This window comes from Eublepharis macularius, chromosome 9 (genome assembly GCF_028583425.1).
Source record: "Eublepharis macularius isolate TG4126 chromosome 9, MPM_Emac_v1.0, whole genome shotgun sequence".
In the NCBI taxonomy this organism is placed as follows: domain Eukaryota; kingdom Metazoa; phylum Chordata; class Lepidosauria; order Squamata; family Eublepharidae; genus Eublepharis; species Eublepharis macularius.
The window spans coordinates 40,375,290-40,393,617 of NC_072798.1; the positions used below are offsets into that span (position 1 = coordinate 40,375,290).

The window sequence follows — 18,328 nt, forward strand, 5'->3', positions numbered from 1 at the left end:
TAGAGAAAGGGTGGCTCTAATTATGGTTGCTATTGAAACACAAATAATCGTTTAGATAAAACATTGGATCTTGATGTATAAAATTAAACTCAGGGAGTGGATATATAAGGTACTTAGTGAAACAAGAAAACTGTTATTTAGGTATATTTTATACACAAACAACATTTCCACACACACACCCTCTCTGGGTTTCTGAAACATTTTCACAGTGTCATCTAACACAACTGGCTACCACTTGGAAAGTGGTTTGAGAGTACAGGCTATAAACATTTTAATATTTTACAACCATATGAGGTGAGGAGATACAACACATTTCATGGCATGGTGGAGAAGCACTCTCATCTGCAAGTTGAAGAGTTTTAAAATGCAACAGCTCTCTTCATGCATCTGACCAAGAGAGCTGTGGTTCTCAAAAGCTTACGTCTCAATAAAGTTGGTTAGTCTTAAAGATGCTACTGGACTTTTTACTAAAATGCAATAAAGGATGTGTTGCAGTCTTAATTGGATTAGGTGGTGTTGGGTTTAAAAACATATGGGTTGCTTGGTCACAGAAGCAAAAATAGCTTTTCTCAGTATAGCAGCAACTAGTTGTTCATCAGATTCTGTCTGCAGGAAATCTAGGCTGAGCTTGTAGTTTGTCACTTTGTGGCTGGTGGTGTGTCGCAGACTGTATTTTGACAGTTACTTGTCTCAAGTTATGGAACTATTTTATGTGCATGCAAGTTAATTCACAAGATAGTTGCATAGTTCCTTACAGTGATATCTAGTTTGGTTCTATCCTGACATTTTTAAATGGAATTTTTCTTTATTTAGACTATAAACAATAACATAAAAGCTATAGACAACAGAAGATAAACACAACATTCTAAAAAGAAGACATACTAATAATGCAAAAACAAGTGAAAAAAGAAAAAAACCCTAAAATTACAGATTGAGTTCCGATTTTCTCCACCACAAATATGGATCATATTCAGTCTCACTTATTCTAAGTTAAACATAAGAGCCCTCTATTTCTATTGTTCATTATTATTGATCCATAAATCCAGATGTCATCAAGTCCTTATTATCCATTTCAGTGGCTGTATCCTGACTGATGTTGCCATCATCAGGAAATGCAAATGAACATATGAACTATACAAATGAACAAAGTTGTTACATATTGCACATCAGTTCATGTAAACATAATTTGAGACAGTGATAAAATCATTCCATTGCTCTTCAATTATTTCCCATAGTTTATATAAGTCTCTGAAAGAATCCATCTGCAATTAAATTTCTAACTACTCTTGATTCTTATGCAGGCAAATCTAAGAAGCTCATTCCAACTGAGCTAGCCTGAATGGTGCCGTTAAGTTTTGGAAATGGCACCTGAGAATTTTAGCATGCTCCAGTTATTGCTTCCAATCCCTGTTGAACATTGCAGTGCCCTCTCTGTTGAAATCTATTGGAAGTGTAATGTTGTTTACTTGGATAATTGATCCGCAAACAGTGGTGAAAGTGGACAAGAAAACCCCAAGAGATACATATCACCAGATAAAATTTCATCCTGGGACTTCCAGAAAAACAGGTAATCCTCTTTTCATCATTAATGGCAGGGTAAAAAGGTTAGGAGCTGATTTCACAGCCACACTGTTTTCCGTAACCCAGAAACAAACTTAGTCAAGGTGATGCATATCTTAAAGAGTGTTTGTATACAGGAAAACCTGTTTCTGCCTATCAGAATGACATTTTCCCCCTTCAGAGCCAGGAAGACAATGTACAAATAACGAACAAAGTGCTAGCAATAAATTTAACATGTAAGTTGCTTTTATTGAGAGAGTACAAATGAATCTCTAAAATCATGAGAAAAAACATGTTGCTTGAACAGTTCCATTTGAAGAGGCAGAAAAGTGACTCGTGAGTCAGTCAGTGGTTGTATAACAGATGTGAAGGTGGGCAGAAGATCTAAAAAGATGGGAGTCATCTAGTAGCAGAAGTTGTCTAGTAGCAAAGACTGTTTTTATGACAGAGAAGGGATTTTAGAGAGACAGCTCTGAACGCCCCCCGCCCCCATCCAGCCATATTGACATTGGGCTACATAGGGATGCACAAGCACATCTTCCCTTCCCCTAGAAGAGCCAACAAATTCAACACATAGTATTAAGATAAGCATCATGATATAGTTAAGAATATGCAGCCGGGTGCAACATAGATGAGCCACTCCTCTGTATGTCCTGAAGCTCTTTCGTGGAGGAAGTAATTGTCCTCAGAAGGCCCCTTGTTGTGTGGAATATTACATAAAATTGTTTTAGATACAGCTATCCTAGAAAGACTTGATTCTCATCTCATTCTAATGTGATTGTGTCACTAATCCCTTGTTGCTCTTTATAACTCTGGAATCATGAATTCTCTGGTTTTCACATTGCAGAATTCAATTCCTGCTTGTGCAATGTCGGCTCTGCCACTGGTGCACATTGAGAAGGGGTTTCAGATCTACCTCACTGCCCCATTTCCCAACCTGGAACGGTCTCGGGTGGGGTGGCTGAAGCCTCTTTTCCGTGCACGCTGCTACCACAACTAAATCTGCCTCCCTGTAGGAGGCAATTGAGAAAAACCTGCAACTTGCGTGTAACTGTTCAGAACACAGGGTCGCCCCCCCTGTGCCCCCTGCATCCAGCCCATATATGTCGGCCAACTGCGCGTGTGTGATTTATTTATTATTTATATTATAGTCAGCCTTTCTCCCTAAGACTCAAGGTGGATTACACAGTGGAAGTCAGCACAGTCAATTTCAAAGACGTTTCAATAAGCAATAGGGTACATAAATGCAAATTTGCATAGACTTAAAACCAGCACAAGCCCAATACAGAGGTGAAGCAATGCTGAAACAACATAAGCAATTCTAAGACTCATATGTAAAACAACACAAAAAACGATCCAGTAGGATCATACAGCAACAGAGTAAAGCTTGGAGAGCCTTGGTCATTTTACTATTGTTACTGTCGCGTATTAAATGGGAAAAGGAGGGTAATTATTTTAAAAACTGGGTGGAACACGAAGGCATATTATTTCTATAGTTTCTTTTAACATTTAATTTTTTCCTTAAAACTTTACAACGATAAGGCCGGAGGGAAACGATCGCAGCCACTCCTAACTGTCCACTTTCACTGCGGGTGGGGAGACTCTGCGCGCCAAGCCCAGTCGAGGCTGCTGAATAATTCATGCTGTCCCCGCCCGCTCTTGAATATTCAAACGCGGGACGGGAACGGACCGGGAGGGGATTGCCCGGCATGCTAATGACAGCTGCTGATCACTGACGCGCCATCACACCATGAGCCGTTTCGCACACCGATTGGCCGGCGAGGAACTGGTCTCATTGACAACAAGCCGAGGGAAGCGCGCCGCGGTGGTGTCTCTCAGGTGGGCGGGCGGGCTGAAGAAGGCGAAGGCAAGATGGCGCCGCCTGGGGCCGCGGGCGCTGGGAGCCTCGGTTGACTGGAGCTCAGGCGCCGCCGCCTGGCAGCGGAAGGGTTAACGCGCTGGGTGTCGCCGCGGCCGCTCCCTCTGACGGACGAGCTGAGTCGCTGGCTGCAGCGGAGCCGGGCGCGCCTCGCCGGCAATGGAGACCGGCGAGCTGAGCAGCATGGAGACCATGGAGACCCTGACGGAGCTGGGCGACGAGCTCACCCTGGGCGACATCGACGGTTAGTGCGTGGGGAGGGCGCTCGGCCTCCCTCGCGGGGACCGGCGACGCATACCTGGCCGGGGGCGTGTGGCGAGAAGAGGCGAAGGCGGCGCGCCTCCCTCCTCTCTTTCTGCTCCTGCGAAGGTTGGGAGAGGGAACTCCTCGCCGCCGCCGGCCTAGGCTGTGCGGTGGAGGGCCTTGGTGACGCCGGGGGTGGGATGACTTGGGCAGGTGTCTCATGATGCGAAGAGACCTCCGCTTTCCGCCCCGGATCCCTCGAGACCCAGGACGTGGGGATTGCCATTTGTCAGGGGCATATCGCGCTTCCCCTTACACAGCTGTCACATTTCAGCCAGGCTTACGTTTCCCAGTGGGCCAGATCCTGCCCCCGCCCTTGCAGGTGAAAGGAACGTGGAAGTTCGTGATGTGATCTGCTTCATTTGGTGTATTGCTTCATTTGGATTAATAATAGATGTTTTTGGCATACATGAAAATCTTCGTTGTGATGTCTTGATAACATGTGGACCACATCTGATATGTGTTGAAGTCATGTGTTTTTTGTGGATGCACAAGTGTTAGTGGGTGTCTGGAAGGGATGGCATAAAGGAGGAATGACTGGCACACTGCACAGGTTTCCCCTCCAAATGACAAACTTGCAGAAGAGGGGATAATTCAGTTTGTCATTTGTCTTAAAGTTTCGCGTTCAGAGGGCAACCTTGTGTAGTGTGTGAGACTTTCTTTTGGGTATAGTAGCCACAAAGTTGAGGCGTGGTTCAGGTATGATACATATGTAACATGAGAGCCAGGTTTTGCCTCTTGGTTTCGCCTGGGTAGAGTTGCTGGCTGTTCATAATTTTTGGATCCATGCCTCAATTTTGGGTAATGCCACCTAGCACTCTGTTCCTAAACACATTTATTTGGAAATAAGCCCAACTGAATCAAGCCTTGGTGCAGTCTTTTAAAAAACTGATTTTGACTCACAGCCCAGTTCATAACGGAACAAACTGTAAAATGTTCAATAGCTAGCTTTTGTGGTAAATTTAGTTTTTTCTAATAATGCAGTTATAGCAGATGATAAACAAATATAGTTTGTATAGAAATAATTATAATAATTAATGGCCAAAAGACAGTCTTCAGTTTTTCTGCCCTAATAAGCTTATATGACATAAATTTAGCTATTAGGGAAGTATTCCACAACTCCATCGGGCACTCTTCCATCAAAAAAGAGGGTAAACTGCAGATTTCCAAAATAAAGTTCATGCAATAAACAAAAAATGATAAAACACTTTTGTGGATTTTAAGTAGTACTCCCTGATCAATAGCATCAAAGGTTGCAGAACAGTCTGGTAGTAGTTATTCTACCTGAAGACTGGCAAGGCCAGTGCAATCCTGGCACTATATTCAGCTTGAAAATTACACTAGTTAGGAACCTTAGAAGTTGGTTTTTTACATCACTACTCTCCCCTGAAAGTGATTGGGATGATACTGGCTGGAGAATTAGCACTGATACTGTTTGTTTCTCTTCCTTTTTTGTTTTGTTTTTCAACCTGTCAGTAAGGCTGTTGCTGTTCTCAGACAAGTACTGATTCAAGTGCTTGTTCAGACCCCAGATTCTTGTTCCGTTTTGGTGCTGAAGTGCACAACTAGGAGCCTCAGGGGCCATGGCTCTGTGTAGAGCATATGCTTTGCATGGAGAAAGGCCTAGATTCAGTTCCTGGAATCTCCCAAGTAAAAGTGTCATTTTCAGCAGAGCTTGGGGGAAAGCCTTCTGCTTGGAACCTTGGAGAGAGAGGCTGGTAGATGGAGTAGATAGCACTGTGCTGTGTTATATGAACAGGCAGTATGTTTCAAGGTGGCAGCTTCATAGTTTCAAGTGTTTTGAGGAAAACTAGGTGTTATCTTTTCTCCCTAGAACTACTGTGAGATGAGCGTTCCCAGGGGTCATTTCAGAGAAAAAGAGCTGGAGGAACTCATTAGCATGGTTCATTAGCATAACTGATTTGCATATGCCACACCCCCTGACATCACCTATCCTGGCTGTTTTGAACCCAATCCTGGCCATTCAGGGCCAAAATTGGGCCCCAAATGGCAAAAAGGGGCTAAAAATGTCCAAAAAGGACCCCAAAATGGTCAGAATCAGGGCGCTGCTGAGTGGGAGAGTGATCCACCACCCATCAGAGGCCCCATCCAGGCCGTTTCAGCCCCAATCCAGGCTGAAACGAGCCCAAAATGGCTGAGAGTCAGGTGGGCCACCTGACATGTGACCTCTTTGGGGAATGCTATGTCCTTGCTAATGCTATGTCTTTAAACTTGTATATGTTTTTCTTATGGTATTGTATTGAAATATACTTACTTGATACTGATTGTATTAACCTCATACTGCATAATCTGCTTTGAGTCTCAGTGAGAAAGGCGGACTATAAATGACGTAAATAAATAAATAAAAACAGCTTGCTATGTAAAATGTGGAGCTGACTGTTCCTGTCATCTCCAGTGGCTCTCCTCAGTGTTGCTTTTTGCAGACAACTGTACAATAATTGTCACGTAGTGACTGCATATGCAAGCCTCCTTCATTCCTAATTTTATGCTCTTATCACTTTGGGATCAACCTCTGGAGTGCCAGTTGATTGTTAGAATATGATCTCAACCAATGGATTAATTTCATTTTTGGCAGTTTGATTTCAATTCAGTTTTCATTGAGTATCTTTTTCGTATATGCTGCTTGAGATGATTTTGTTCCACAACTACGTATCTTAGTTGTGTTCAGAACTGCAGGAACTCATTAGCATAACTCATTAGCATATCTCATTAGCATTTGTCACACCCTCTGACGTCACCGGAAGTGTGTCAGAAGGCAATACCCACCCCTCAGGCCCCTTTCCCCAAAAATCTCCAGGTATTTCCTGAAAATAAAGCAGAATGAACTCAAAACAGCTTACCCTCCTCTAGGGAGCCAGCCCCAGCAGCCCAGTTTGCGCTCGCTCGCTCGCTCACTCACTCACTCTCATGAGTCCCGAATGAAAATAAAGCAGCAGAATGAATTGAAGCAGCTTACCCTCCTTTGGAGATCCAAGCCCAGCAGCCCAAGCTTGCACTCACTCACTCACTCACTCACTCACTCACTCACTCACTCACTCACTCACTCACTCACTCACTCACTCACTCACTCACTCACTCACTCACTCTCACGAATGAAAATAAAGCAGAATGAATTGAAGCATCTTAGCCTCCTTTGGAGATCCCAGCCCAGCTTGCACTCACTCACTCACTCTCACTCCCATGAATGAAAATAAAGCAGCAGAATGAACTGAAGCAGTTTAGCTTCCTTTGAAAGGGAGGCAGAGGGGAGGAAAAGGAATCACGTGAACGGGGCCAAACCCCATGTTACCAGTTTTCAGGTCTACCAGAACGCCATTCTGGTGTGTTCCCCCTCCAAATGAGCCCTGGTTGTGTTCATTTACAAGGTGGAAGCCAGAAATAAATTGAGTGGTCAGGGACAGTCTGAAATGTGCTATGTAGATCTGGTCGTTTTCTTGGATAGGAGAATACTGTTAACACCATGTAAGAACAAGATGTAAATTCAATAAACAAATATTTTTTAAAAAGGAAAAAATGGGAAGCCATCAGAGAATGAATTAGTGGAAACATTGCATTTCTGGGCCTGGATAAGTCTAGCTATAATGCTGCGGCCGTTTTTTAGGCACTAGGTTTGAGAAAGACATGCATAAACTGGAGAAGATTTGGAGGAAATAAATGATTAAGATCTTGAAAAACTAATTAAAATCTGTGATAAGATATTAAATATTTAGACATTATTCCATGTTCATAGTTGAGAAAAATCTTTGAATTCCTAGGCATGCATAGATACCAGTTCTTTGTATGTTCTGCAGCCTCAGATATTTTCAGTCCCTATGTAGTCTTTGGAAAGAAGAAAGAGAGAGAGATGCTTAGTTAAAGAAGAGAGGGAAGGTACATATTTCCTAACAATTGTTATCCATAGGGAAGAGCTAGAGCAAACAAATGTTTAAACTGTAGGGGATTTTTGGATTGTTTTGAGAGATAGTTCCTTTAATCAGAGAACAGGTTGTTCAAAGAAGCTGTGAGATTTCCCCCCTCCTTTATTTGCTTGCTTACATCTCTATCCTGTTCTTTCACAGGGTATTCAGGATGGCTGGCAACTTTAAAAACCTTAAAAGAAGCAACAAAACATTTATATGAAAGCAGCAAAATAATTCAATAACCAAAGTCCAGCAGAAGACTTGAAAACATTGCACACAGAAATTCCCAGCAGCAATAAAAATAGAAGCAGTAAAAATATAGAATTAAAAGTCTGGGATGAAAACAACCTGTTGGGATTTAGCCCCCTTCAAAAACTCTTAGGATGTCTTTACTGACTTCTGGAAGGCAGATCTGTCTTTTGAGGGCTTGTGGACTCCAAAGCTGGTAGGCTGCAGCTGAAAAGGCGGTCACATACACTCACTAACCTTGTCTCATGTAAGGCCCATACACAGAGACAGACTCTAGTAGTACATGTGAAAAGGATCTAGGGGTCTTAGTAGATCATACACTAAGCATGAGTCAGCGGTGTGATGTGGTAGCAAAGAAGACACATTCGATTTTAGTCTGTATCAACAGAAGTATAGTGTCCAGTTCATGTGAAATGAAGGTATCACTTTTCTCTGGTTAGACCTCACTTGGAGCATTGTGTTTTGTTTTGGGCACCACAGTTTAATAAGGATGTTGACAAACTGGAATGTGTCCAAAGAAGGGGGAAAAAATGATGAGAAGTCTGGAGCCCCCTATGAGCAATGATTGAAATAGCTGGGTATGTTTAGCTTGTAGAATAGGTGACTGCAAGGAGATATGATAGCCCTCTTGAAGTATTTGAAGGGCTGTCACATAGAGGATGGAGTGGAGTTGTTTTTTCTTATCCCTGAGAGTTGGACCAGAAACAATGAGTTAAAATTAAGCAAAAGAGTTTTCGCCTAAATATTAGACAGAACTTCTTGACAGTGTAGTTCCTCAGAGGAACAGGGGTCTTCAGGAGTTGGTGGGCTCACCTTCTTTGGAAGTTTTAAAGAGGAGGCTAGATGGCCTGACTGCAATGATGATTCTATGACAGTATAAATGTAGGCAGATTGGGAGAGGGAGAGCATGAAGGGATGAGCCAGTGCTAGGCTCTCCTAGCTCTTACATGCTTGGGGTAAAGCTTATTGCCACTTTGGGGTCTGAAAGGAATTTTCCTCCAGGCCCAGTTGGCTGGAGATCCTGGGCATGAGAGCAGTGGTTACTGGTGAAGTGGCTGAAAATTTCCTGTGTTGTGCAGGGGGTTAAACTAGATGATCTTTGGGGACTCTTCCAGCTTTGTTTCTAAGGCAAGCATGTAGTAATTGCATCTTAATGAATATTGCCGTGGGTGGTATAGGTCCACTGAATCCTGATGTCGAATATGGCATGTCTCTTTGTGGAACACTGATGTGGCAATGGATTACAACTAGCTTCCATATAATTTTTTTTGCCCATCTATATGCTTGACTGATGGTTTATGTAACAATTTGAACACCCTGCTGGAGTATATAAAACTCTTGTGTGCTGCTCACTCAATTACTAAAGTTCATAGGTGGTAAATCTGTGTAAAGGGAGCTAATGCACTGCTTGGAGGACTAAATGGCAGAACAGCAACTGCCATGTGTCATACAAATGTTGAACAGCTCCAGATTAGATTACCTTATTTGGGTTGCCGATTTACAGAAAGGGAGGGGACAGTATGTGAACATAGCTTGTTAGGAATGGGAATATTGTGTCCAAATAGTAAATGTGTGTAATCTCTCCCATGTACTCTTTAAAAAAGTCTATTAATTGCAAAAAGTCTATAAAACTGCAAAAAGTAACATTTTGAAACTCTATCTTGGGCTGTTTCTTAGCTGTGGGTGTGTCAGAATGAGAAAGTGAGTGAGAGTGATTTCTAGGCTTTTTTACAGCCCAGGATGAGTTGATAATAGTGTTGCATAAACATTTGCAGTTTGTTTTTTACTAGTTCTCTTTGTTGGCTACGGCTATGCATATCCATTTTTTCTTAGCAGCAAAATTCAGGGATATATCAGGAAAGTTAGAGGTGTATGATTAAGTGAGATATGAGGAGCTACCTTAAACTGTCAGGACAGCGGTCCATCCTACAGCCCAGCACTGTTCACTGTGTGGTAGCTCTCCAAAATATTTTTCAGTCATTTGATGTTTTATTTAAGTATTTGTACTCTGCTCCCCCCACCAAGGGGACCCAGTGCAGCTTACCGCCCCCCCTCGAAAGACTATACACACAAACCAATAAACAGCACAACAACAGATATCTGGGGGTGGTAGGATTGCCTGCTCCAGGTTGGGAAATTCCTGGAGATTTGGGGGTGGAGCCTGGAGACGTGGGTTCTCCCTCTGAGGCGGAGGACATCTTGGGTTGTTTCCTTTTGCCCAATCAGGGAGGCAGGAAGTCAAAAAAATAGCTCTTCCTCTTCCTCTTGGAGCCTAGGAACGCCCCCTTGTTCCAGTTCTTTCCTGCCTCCAGGGAGAGCAGTTGTGGCTACAGTTTTCTCTGTCAGCCCACAGTCCTGTCTTTTTTGTCTTCTTTGTCCTAGCTCTAGTTTTTTTCCTTCCCTCTTCCTCTCTTATTCTTCTCTACTCTACCTTTCTTATCTCTATCCCTCCCCCCCCTCTTCAACTCTTTTTTTTCTCTGGGCCCAAGTCTATCAAGACGATGGAGTCCAGGGACTCCGAAGATAGCTTTATGGAGGGTGAGGAGGGAAGCTCACCAACGGCCGCATCGGCGGCAGAATCGGCTGCTGTACCCGGTACCGTCTTGCCGCCCAGGCTTGAACGGCATCCCGGCACCTTTCCGGCTGCAAAGCCGCGTACTTCTTCAAAAAAATCGCGACGCAAGCAGAAGGACTCCCAGGCATCAGGGCCAGTCGAGCAGGCCACCAGCAGCCCGTTAGATGCAGCCGCGGTTTTGGCGGGAAACCAAGATGGCGCCCGCGCCGATTCCCGCGCGGCTCCCAGTGCCGCGGTCGCCAACCTCCAGCCGGGAGAGTGCCCTGCAGGCCCTTCTACAGTGACGTGGCCTCCGCAGTCGATCGGCACCGGAGCCCATGGGACGGGTAATGTACAGGGCGACCTCGGTTCCCTCCTGAGAGGCGAGTTCATGTCCTTCCTACAGACCATGCGGGAAGAGATTTTTCATTGGTGCCAGCCCCCTCCCGAGGCAACAAGCCAGTCTTCCTCCCTGCCTCCTTCCCCCCCCAGTAAAGTGCGGCGTACATCCTGCCAGTGGCCTACCAAGGCAGCCCAAAAAGCACACCCAATCCCGGCCAGAGATGGGGATATTGTTGTAGGGGGGGGAGCCTACTCTGATAGCGAGGAGGGTGAAGAAAGGGAGTTCCTTTCAGAAGAAGAGGAGGAGGAAGAAGTCATTATGCCTGACCAGTCAAACAGGCTGTTTAAATCAGAGGACTATCCATACCTTCTGAGTAAGGCTCTGGCTGCCCTAGAGCTTCAGGAGAAACAAGGAGGGGAAGAGGCATCTAGTGGTACCAGTAGGGGTTCTTCAAGACCCAGAGGGTGTAAAGAATTTTTCCCAAGGGGTGATACCCAGGAGAAGGTCTTCCCTTTTCCGGAATATTTTGAAAGACAATTAAAAGCAGAATGGGTCTCCCCTGCCTCTAGCAAACAATGCTCAAGCGCTCTTAAAAAACTGTATGCATTACCTTCTTATGCATCTGAGCTTTTACAGGTTCCTCGAATTGATGCCCCGGTGGCGGCGCTTCAGTCACCTGGGCTGTTGTCGGAAGATGGCCAAGGCTCAGTCAGAGACAATCTGGATAGGAAGGCGGAAGCGGCACTCAAGAGAGCGCATGAAGCAGCAGCCATGGCGATTAGAGCATCTTCCACCGCGTCCATCGTGTCCCGGGCGGCGGTAGTCTGGCTGCGCAAGTTAATCCAGCTGCTACCTGAAAATCAAAAGCGTCTGTTAGAAGGGGCTAGTAGAGTCTTAAAAGCAACCACCTTCACGGCAGATGCTACTCTGGATGCTCTCACCTTCTCGTCCAGAGCCATTGCCTCTGCGGCAGTGGCTAGAAGGCTTCTCTGGTTGCGCGCATGGCCAGCTGACATCAGATCCAAATTTATCCTGATGGCGTACCCCTTCCAGGGGGATAAACTGTTTGGAGATGCCCTGGAAAAGGTTCTCATCGAGACCAAAGACAAGAAAAAAGCCTTACCCAAGTCGGTGAGACGGTATGACAAACGACCCTTCAATAACCAGTCCTTTCGTACACACCATTCCTTGGCGAGACCACGTCCAGATACCAAACGGTCCTCCTGGAGTGCCAACAAACAATCGTTCAAGAGAGCTAACTTCGGTTTCAGGTCTAACAGACAACACCAACAACGAGGGGAAAGGCAGGACTTCGACTCCAAAACTCAGAAGTCCTGACTCACGGCCGCTTCCGGTGGGGGGAAGACTACAGTTCTTTCTCCAATCCTGGGTGGACTCAAAGGCGGATGCCTGGACACTGGAAGTAATCTCAAAGGGTTACTCCATAGAGTTCAAGTCGCACCCACCGGATCGCTTTCTGTCATCCCCCCTACGCCGAAACCCTCAAAGGAGATCCATCACCTTAAACGCGGTACAACATCTCCTGAACATCCAAGCAGTCGAACCTGTACCTCGTCAAGAGCAAGGCTCCGGTGTTTACTCCCTATTCTTCACCGTGCCAAAAAGAAACGGAGACTGGAGGGCCATTTTGGACTTAAAGTTCGTAAACCGTTTCATAAAGCTGAGGCACTTTCGCATGGAGACTCTAAGATCTATCGCGGAGTCACTACGACCCAAAGAATTCCTCACCTCCATAGACCTCACAGAGGCATACTTACACATTCCGGTTCATCAGGCCCATCGCAGATTCCTGAGGTTTCATGTGAATGGTCCCCACCTTCAGTTCAAAGCCCTCCCATTCGGACTTGCCACAGCTCCCAGGTTGTTTTCCAAGATCCTGATCAACCCCATCGTTCGACTGCGGGAGAGGGGGATTCATATCCATCCCTACTTAGACGACCTGCTACTCAGAGCAAGCTCCAGGGAAAAGGTGGCGGCCGACACACAGACCACTGTTCTCTTCCTGCAAGCGCACGGTTTCTTGATCAACTTATCAAAATGTTCTCTTCAGCCTTCTCAAAGACTGCTTCATCTAGGAATGTTGGTCGACACCAGGAAGGGTCGTTTTTACCTACCACCGGAGAAGATCCAGAAAACCAAGGAGATGACCGCTCTGGTGCTGAGCCGCAGCTCCGTTTCTCTGATGTCGCTCTCCAAGCTGATGGGAACCCTCGTAGCGAACTGCGAGGCCCTGGACTGGGGCCGTCTGCACACACGGGAACTCGTGTCCTTCCTCAGACCGTTCCAATCTCTTATTGCACTTAGATGCGATCGACAACTCACAGTGCCCTTGAAGGTCAAGTCCAGCCTCAGATGGTGGACCTCAGCACCCAACCTGCGGCGGGGGAAGTCGTTCCTCAATCCTCCCAGGCTGCAACTATTCACCGATGCCAGTCTCACCGGCTGGGGGGCAGTTCTGGAAAACCGACCTGCTCAGGGTACGTGGTCTCCGGTAGAGACTGTCCTGCCAATCAATCTCCTGGAAGTCAGAGCCATTCGCCTTGCTCTCGCTTTCTTCAGCCAAGACCTCGTCGGCAAGGATGTTCTGGTACGGACCGACAACGTCTCAGCCAAGGCATATATCAACCATCAGGGGGGCACTCGGTCCCCCAAGCTGCACAGAGAGGCCATGAAGATCTTACACTGGGCGGAAGCCAATCTCCTCTCTCTGCAAGCCGAACACATCAGGGGCGTGACCAACATTCAAGCGGACTGGCTCAGCAGGCAGTCCATCCACCCAGGAGAGTGGGCACTCAAGAAGGAGGTTTTCCATATGATTGCGGAACGTTTCGGGACACCGATCATGGACCTGTTTGCCACTCCTGCGAACTGTCAAGTTCCGAGGTTTCTCTCCAGGTTCCTGTACCCCCAGGCAGAAGGGATAGACGCTCTCTCTACTCGGTGGCCCAACGGGCTACTGTACGCCTTTCCACCGATCCCGGTTCTTCCCAAACTTCTACGGCGGATAGCGGAACGTCAAGCGGAGGTAATCCTAGTGGCTCCATGGTGGCCTCGGAGACCCTGGTTCTCCACGATACAGGCACTGACGATTTCCCCTCCGATGCAGCTACCAACGATACCAGATCTTCTGCATCAGGGCCCGGTGTGGCATCCCCATCCAGAATGGATGTGTCTGACCGCGTGGAGATTGAGAGGCAGTACCTTACCAGATTGAGGTACCCTCCGCAGGTGATCCTTACCCTCCTGGCGTCTAGGAAGAAATCAACTATTAGGCTATATAACACCACCTGGAAGGCCTTCGCTCGCTGGGCTAGGAGGAAGAAGGTTAATCCTCTGCGCCCGTCCATCGTTATGATTCTGGACTTTCTCCAGCAGGGCCTGGAAGCTGGACTCAAGCCGGCCACTCTCCGCAAGCAGGTAGCGGCTCTGTCTTCGGTCTTTCCTGTCCTGGAAGGTTGTCGACTCTCCCGGCATCCTCACATCCAACGCTTCCTCAGGGGTGCGACCTTGCTAAGCCCCCCAGTTGTTCATCGTTTCCCTATTTGGAGGCTTCACGTTGTCTTATCGGCCTTAACCAGGCCCCCGTTTGAACCTCTCCATTCAATTTCCTTGAGATGGCTAACCATCAAGACTATTTTCCTGGTAGCTGTCACGTCAGCGAGGCGGATCTCGGAACTGGGGGCTCTGTCAATCAAGCCCAACCTGTGCATTTTTCACCGGGATAAAGTGGTTCTCAGGACTGACCCCACCTTTGTTCCCAAATCCTGTTCCAGATTCCATAGGGCTCAGGAGATCAATCTGCCATCCTTCTGCCCTAACCCTTCTCATCCTAAGGAAAGGGACTGGCATACCCTCGACGTTCGTAGAGTCCTCAAGTCGTACCTATCTAGGACTGAATCTATCAGGTGTTCCGACTCGCTCTTCATCAATATTTCTCCTCCCAACCAAGGGAAGAAGATGTCCTCGGCAGCCATTGGGAGGAACATTCGGTCCTGCATCATGGAAGCGTACAAGGCGTGCAACAGAGACGTGCCTCAGGGAATTACTGCTCATTCGGCGAGAAGCGCGGCAACTAACGCAGCATTCCTCAAGGACGCCTCCGTGGAAGAGGTTTGCAAGGCAGCCACCTGGTCATCAATTTCCACATTTGTCAGACACTACAAAATGAACATTTTCAATTCAGCGGACGCTGCCTTCGGAAGGAGAGTTCTCCAGCACGTGATGTTCGACGGGGAGCCTCTCCCACCCGGAGAAGACTAACTGCTTTGGGAGTACCCAAGATGTCCTCCGCCTCAGAGGGAGAACGGACCTTTGGACACTTACCGTGAAGGGTCCTTCTCCTCTGAGTGCAGGAGGACATCTTGCCCCTCCCAGGCTCCCCCGTCTCCTGTTACTCCTCTCTGATACTTCCTTATAAACAACACCTTTCCGGCTGGAATTTCCTGTCTCTCCTTCCGCTCTCAACATGCCGCAGTCGTTTTTTCTCACTGTTTTTTACTTAACATAGTTCTGCACACCGACTAAGTTTTTCCTTTTTCGGGTCGGGTGCAAGTATTTTCTTCTTGAAAGTTCTAGTATTTGATAGTTTTTTCTTCTACTGCTTTGTGGAGTCACCAGAACTGGAACAAGGGGGCGTTCCTAGGCTCCAAGAGGAAGAGGAAGAGCTATTTTTTTGACTTCCTGCCTCCCTGATTGGGCAAAAGGAAACAACCCAAGATGTCCTCCTGCACTCAGAGGAGAAGGACCCTTCACGGTAAGTGTCCAAAGGTCCGGTTTGGGGAGGGGAGGAACCTCAGCTGGGTATAATGCCATAGAGTCTATCTTCCCAGACAAGCATTTTCTCCAGGGGAACAAAGCTCTGTTTCCTGGAGATGAGTTGTAATTCCGGGATATCTCCAGCCACCACCTGGAGGCTGGCAACCCTAGGGGGTGGTCTTGCACTCATATGCTGGTTTTTCCAAAGGCCTATGCTGACAGCCATGGGCCAAGAGTCCTTTGGTTCTTACCATTCAGCTTGCACCCAAGGGCTCACGCCTCCACCCTTGCTCAAGCTTTATAGGTACCTGAACAGGAAGTGAAAACATGCTTAGCAAGATGGTGGAGTTAGTAAAAGTGTTCTGCCACTCTTTCCCTACCTGACATTCTTTAACTAAAGATATTGTTTGCACTTGGAATTTTCTGTGTGCGAAGCACATGGTCTATATCGGTGGTTGTAATTTGCTATATCGGTGGTTGTAATGATTTGCTGTTTGTTATTTTTTTAAAGCCTTTGCCTTTGGACCTTAAATTCAGCTCCTCCTTACTTTAACTTAAATGTACACCTCAGGAGGGCCCTGGTCACAACCAACATTTTTTATTTTCACTCATACAGAGCTTTAGGTGGTCTCTGCTTTACCCAAGATTTTACCTCAAGAACACCTGTTTTGTGTTTGTGTGACCTTTATTTTGCCGCCACCTTGACTCCTTCACTGCTACCAAGGCTTTTGCCTTAGAACCTCCTTAGTTTAAGTGGTAATATAGGAAGACTTGTTATGATAGTTTGACAGAATGGTCAGCACATGATAGTAGGTGTTAAGAGGAAAAAGGGATCTTTCTTGCTCAAACGAAAGTAGAATTTATTTATAAGAACAAGTGTGGTGGTTGCAGAGTTTTGATAAGTGTATTTGTTTCAGAATAATTCTTAAAGCTTGATGGTTTCAAAATAATTGTATCTTTTTAAAGGTATATTCATAGTAGACTCAGACACACAGTAATTTTCCACACAAGTCTTCACAAACAAACTCTCATCTCATCCACACAATCTCTCTCTCAGATATACACAGTCTGCCCCAGGTGCACAAACAGTTTGCCTCACTTAAGACAGAATTAGACTCTCAGGCTTCCACACAGTTTGCCTGATTTAGCCATAATTCATGCTCTGAGACACCCAAAGACTGACTTAACCAGAATTTCCTTTCTCTCAGAAACACACAGACACATACTTTCTCCTAGGCTCTACACAGTTTGTCTGACTCAACTAGAATAAACAGTTTCTCTCAGCATACTGACTAAAAACTGTAGTTCACATTGTCCACTAAGGTACAGCTACTGTCCAGTCAGACTCCGTTCACCCATCCAGCCCCTTCCTTCTTTCCTTAGAGGCCTGCATTTAAACTCATAGTAAAAAATTTAAAACCCATGTTTTAACCAGCAAAAATAAACTTCTTTAAATACAAAACATTACAATAGTCTTCAGCATTTTCAGACCTAGAAATCCACTGCACTGCAGGAACACGATAGGGAGTCAGTCATGCATTTACGGTCATGTTACAGCAAGTGAGGGAGCCAGAGTTCTTTCACCGATGTCAAGGCCAGGACCATGGCTAGTAGACCAAAAGAGCAGAGAAGCACAAGCCACAGTCAGAGAGCCATGGAGGAGTTCTCTGTCTGACAGAGAGAGCTCTGACTCTCAGAAGTTCATTGCCTGGAAATTTAGTTGGTCTTTAAGGTGCTGCTGGATCTGAATCTTGCTTTCCACCAGTATGTGACCCTACCTTGCTGCTTTGCTGCTGTTGTCAGCATGCATGGAGAGAGGCAGGATGCATGGCACCTTTGCTGTCTGTGCTGCAGATCCTCCTAGAAAGCAGCCCCCGCCCCCCAAGGCAGCTCAGTAGGTATGCTTAGGATCCTGCAGGAATGACCCAGTTGAGGGCCCCAATGTATGGACTGAAGACTCCTGCTATATATTATTGAAATATATATGGTAGTGTGATGTTGTTGTGACTATTTTAATTGTTTAGAGCTCTCAGATTACTTTATTAATGTGCTCTATTAAAAGCAAATTGATTCCCTGTTTTTTCTTTTTTTTTTACAACCTTCAGGCATTCTAAACAAAGTTGTCTAGGACACTTTGTACTAATTGTGCGTCATTCCACAGTTTCTCCCAAGGGTATGTGACATGTTTTTATCATTCAGTTGTCACCTACAGGCAGCCTTCTTTATCTCCTTATGAAACCAAGAAGACATTTTGATGTAGTTTTTCTAGGACTTAGGAAATAGGTTTTTAGGAGGGAGATGGCTCATCAGGCTTTTTGTTGTTCTTGTTTTATATGTCTGTTTTTATATTCAGTGCTCTGTTTCATTTCTGCCTATCAATTTTTGTAGTTGGTCTCACTAAGTCTTGTATCTTAGCATTAAATATTCTTTCCTGAAGTTCATAACGGCGGGGGGGGGGGGAGGACTTTAAATTTAGATACTAAAATTTTCTTGTATTTTTATTTGCTTTTTGTTTGTTTGTTTTCACTTCAAGCTGGTTTGGAATGGATGCCAATTGAGCTAGAATGTTATACACATTTTACAAAATGAGATGCCGTCAGGTTTCTTTTATATAGATATAGAAGACACTGTATCAGGGAATATGGATTTAGCGATTGATCTGCTTGCTGTTTACTGTTATAGTCAATTGGTTACCATGAAGTAAAACAATTGATAAATCCTTTCCTAAGTTTTCAGATTTTATT

The 18,328-nt window shown here is 45.7% G+C and overlaps 1 protein-coding gene across 1 annotated transcript in view; it reads left to right on the forward strand.

Annotated features, from left to right (window-relative positions):
* The first annotated feature begins 3,372 nt into the window (after nt 1-3,372).
* SREBF2 (sterol regulatory element binding transcription factor 2) overlaps nt 3,373-18,328 on the forward strand; it is a 46,803-nt gene continuing 31,847 nt past the window's right edge. Inside the window, exon 1 of the mRNA XM_054989315.1 lies at nt 3,373-3,683. Coding sequence (XP_054845290.1) covers nt 3,599-3,683 — 85 coding nt within the window. The 5' untranslated portion in view covers nt 3,373-3,598. The remainder of the gene's footprint in view (nt 3,684-18,328) is intronic.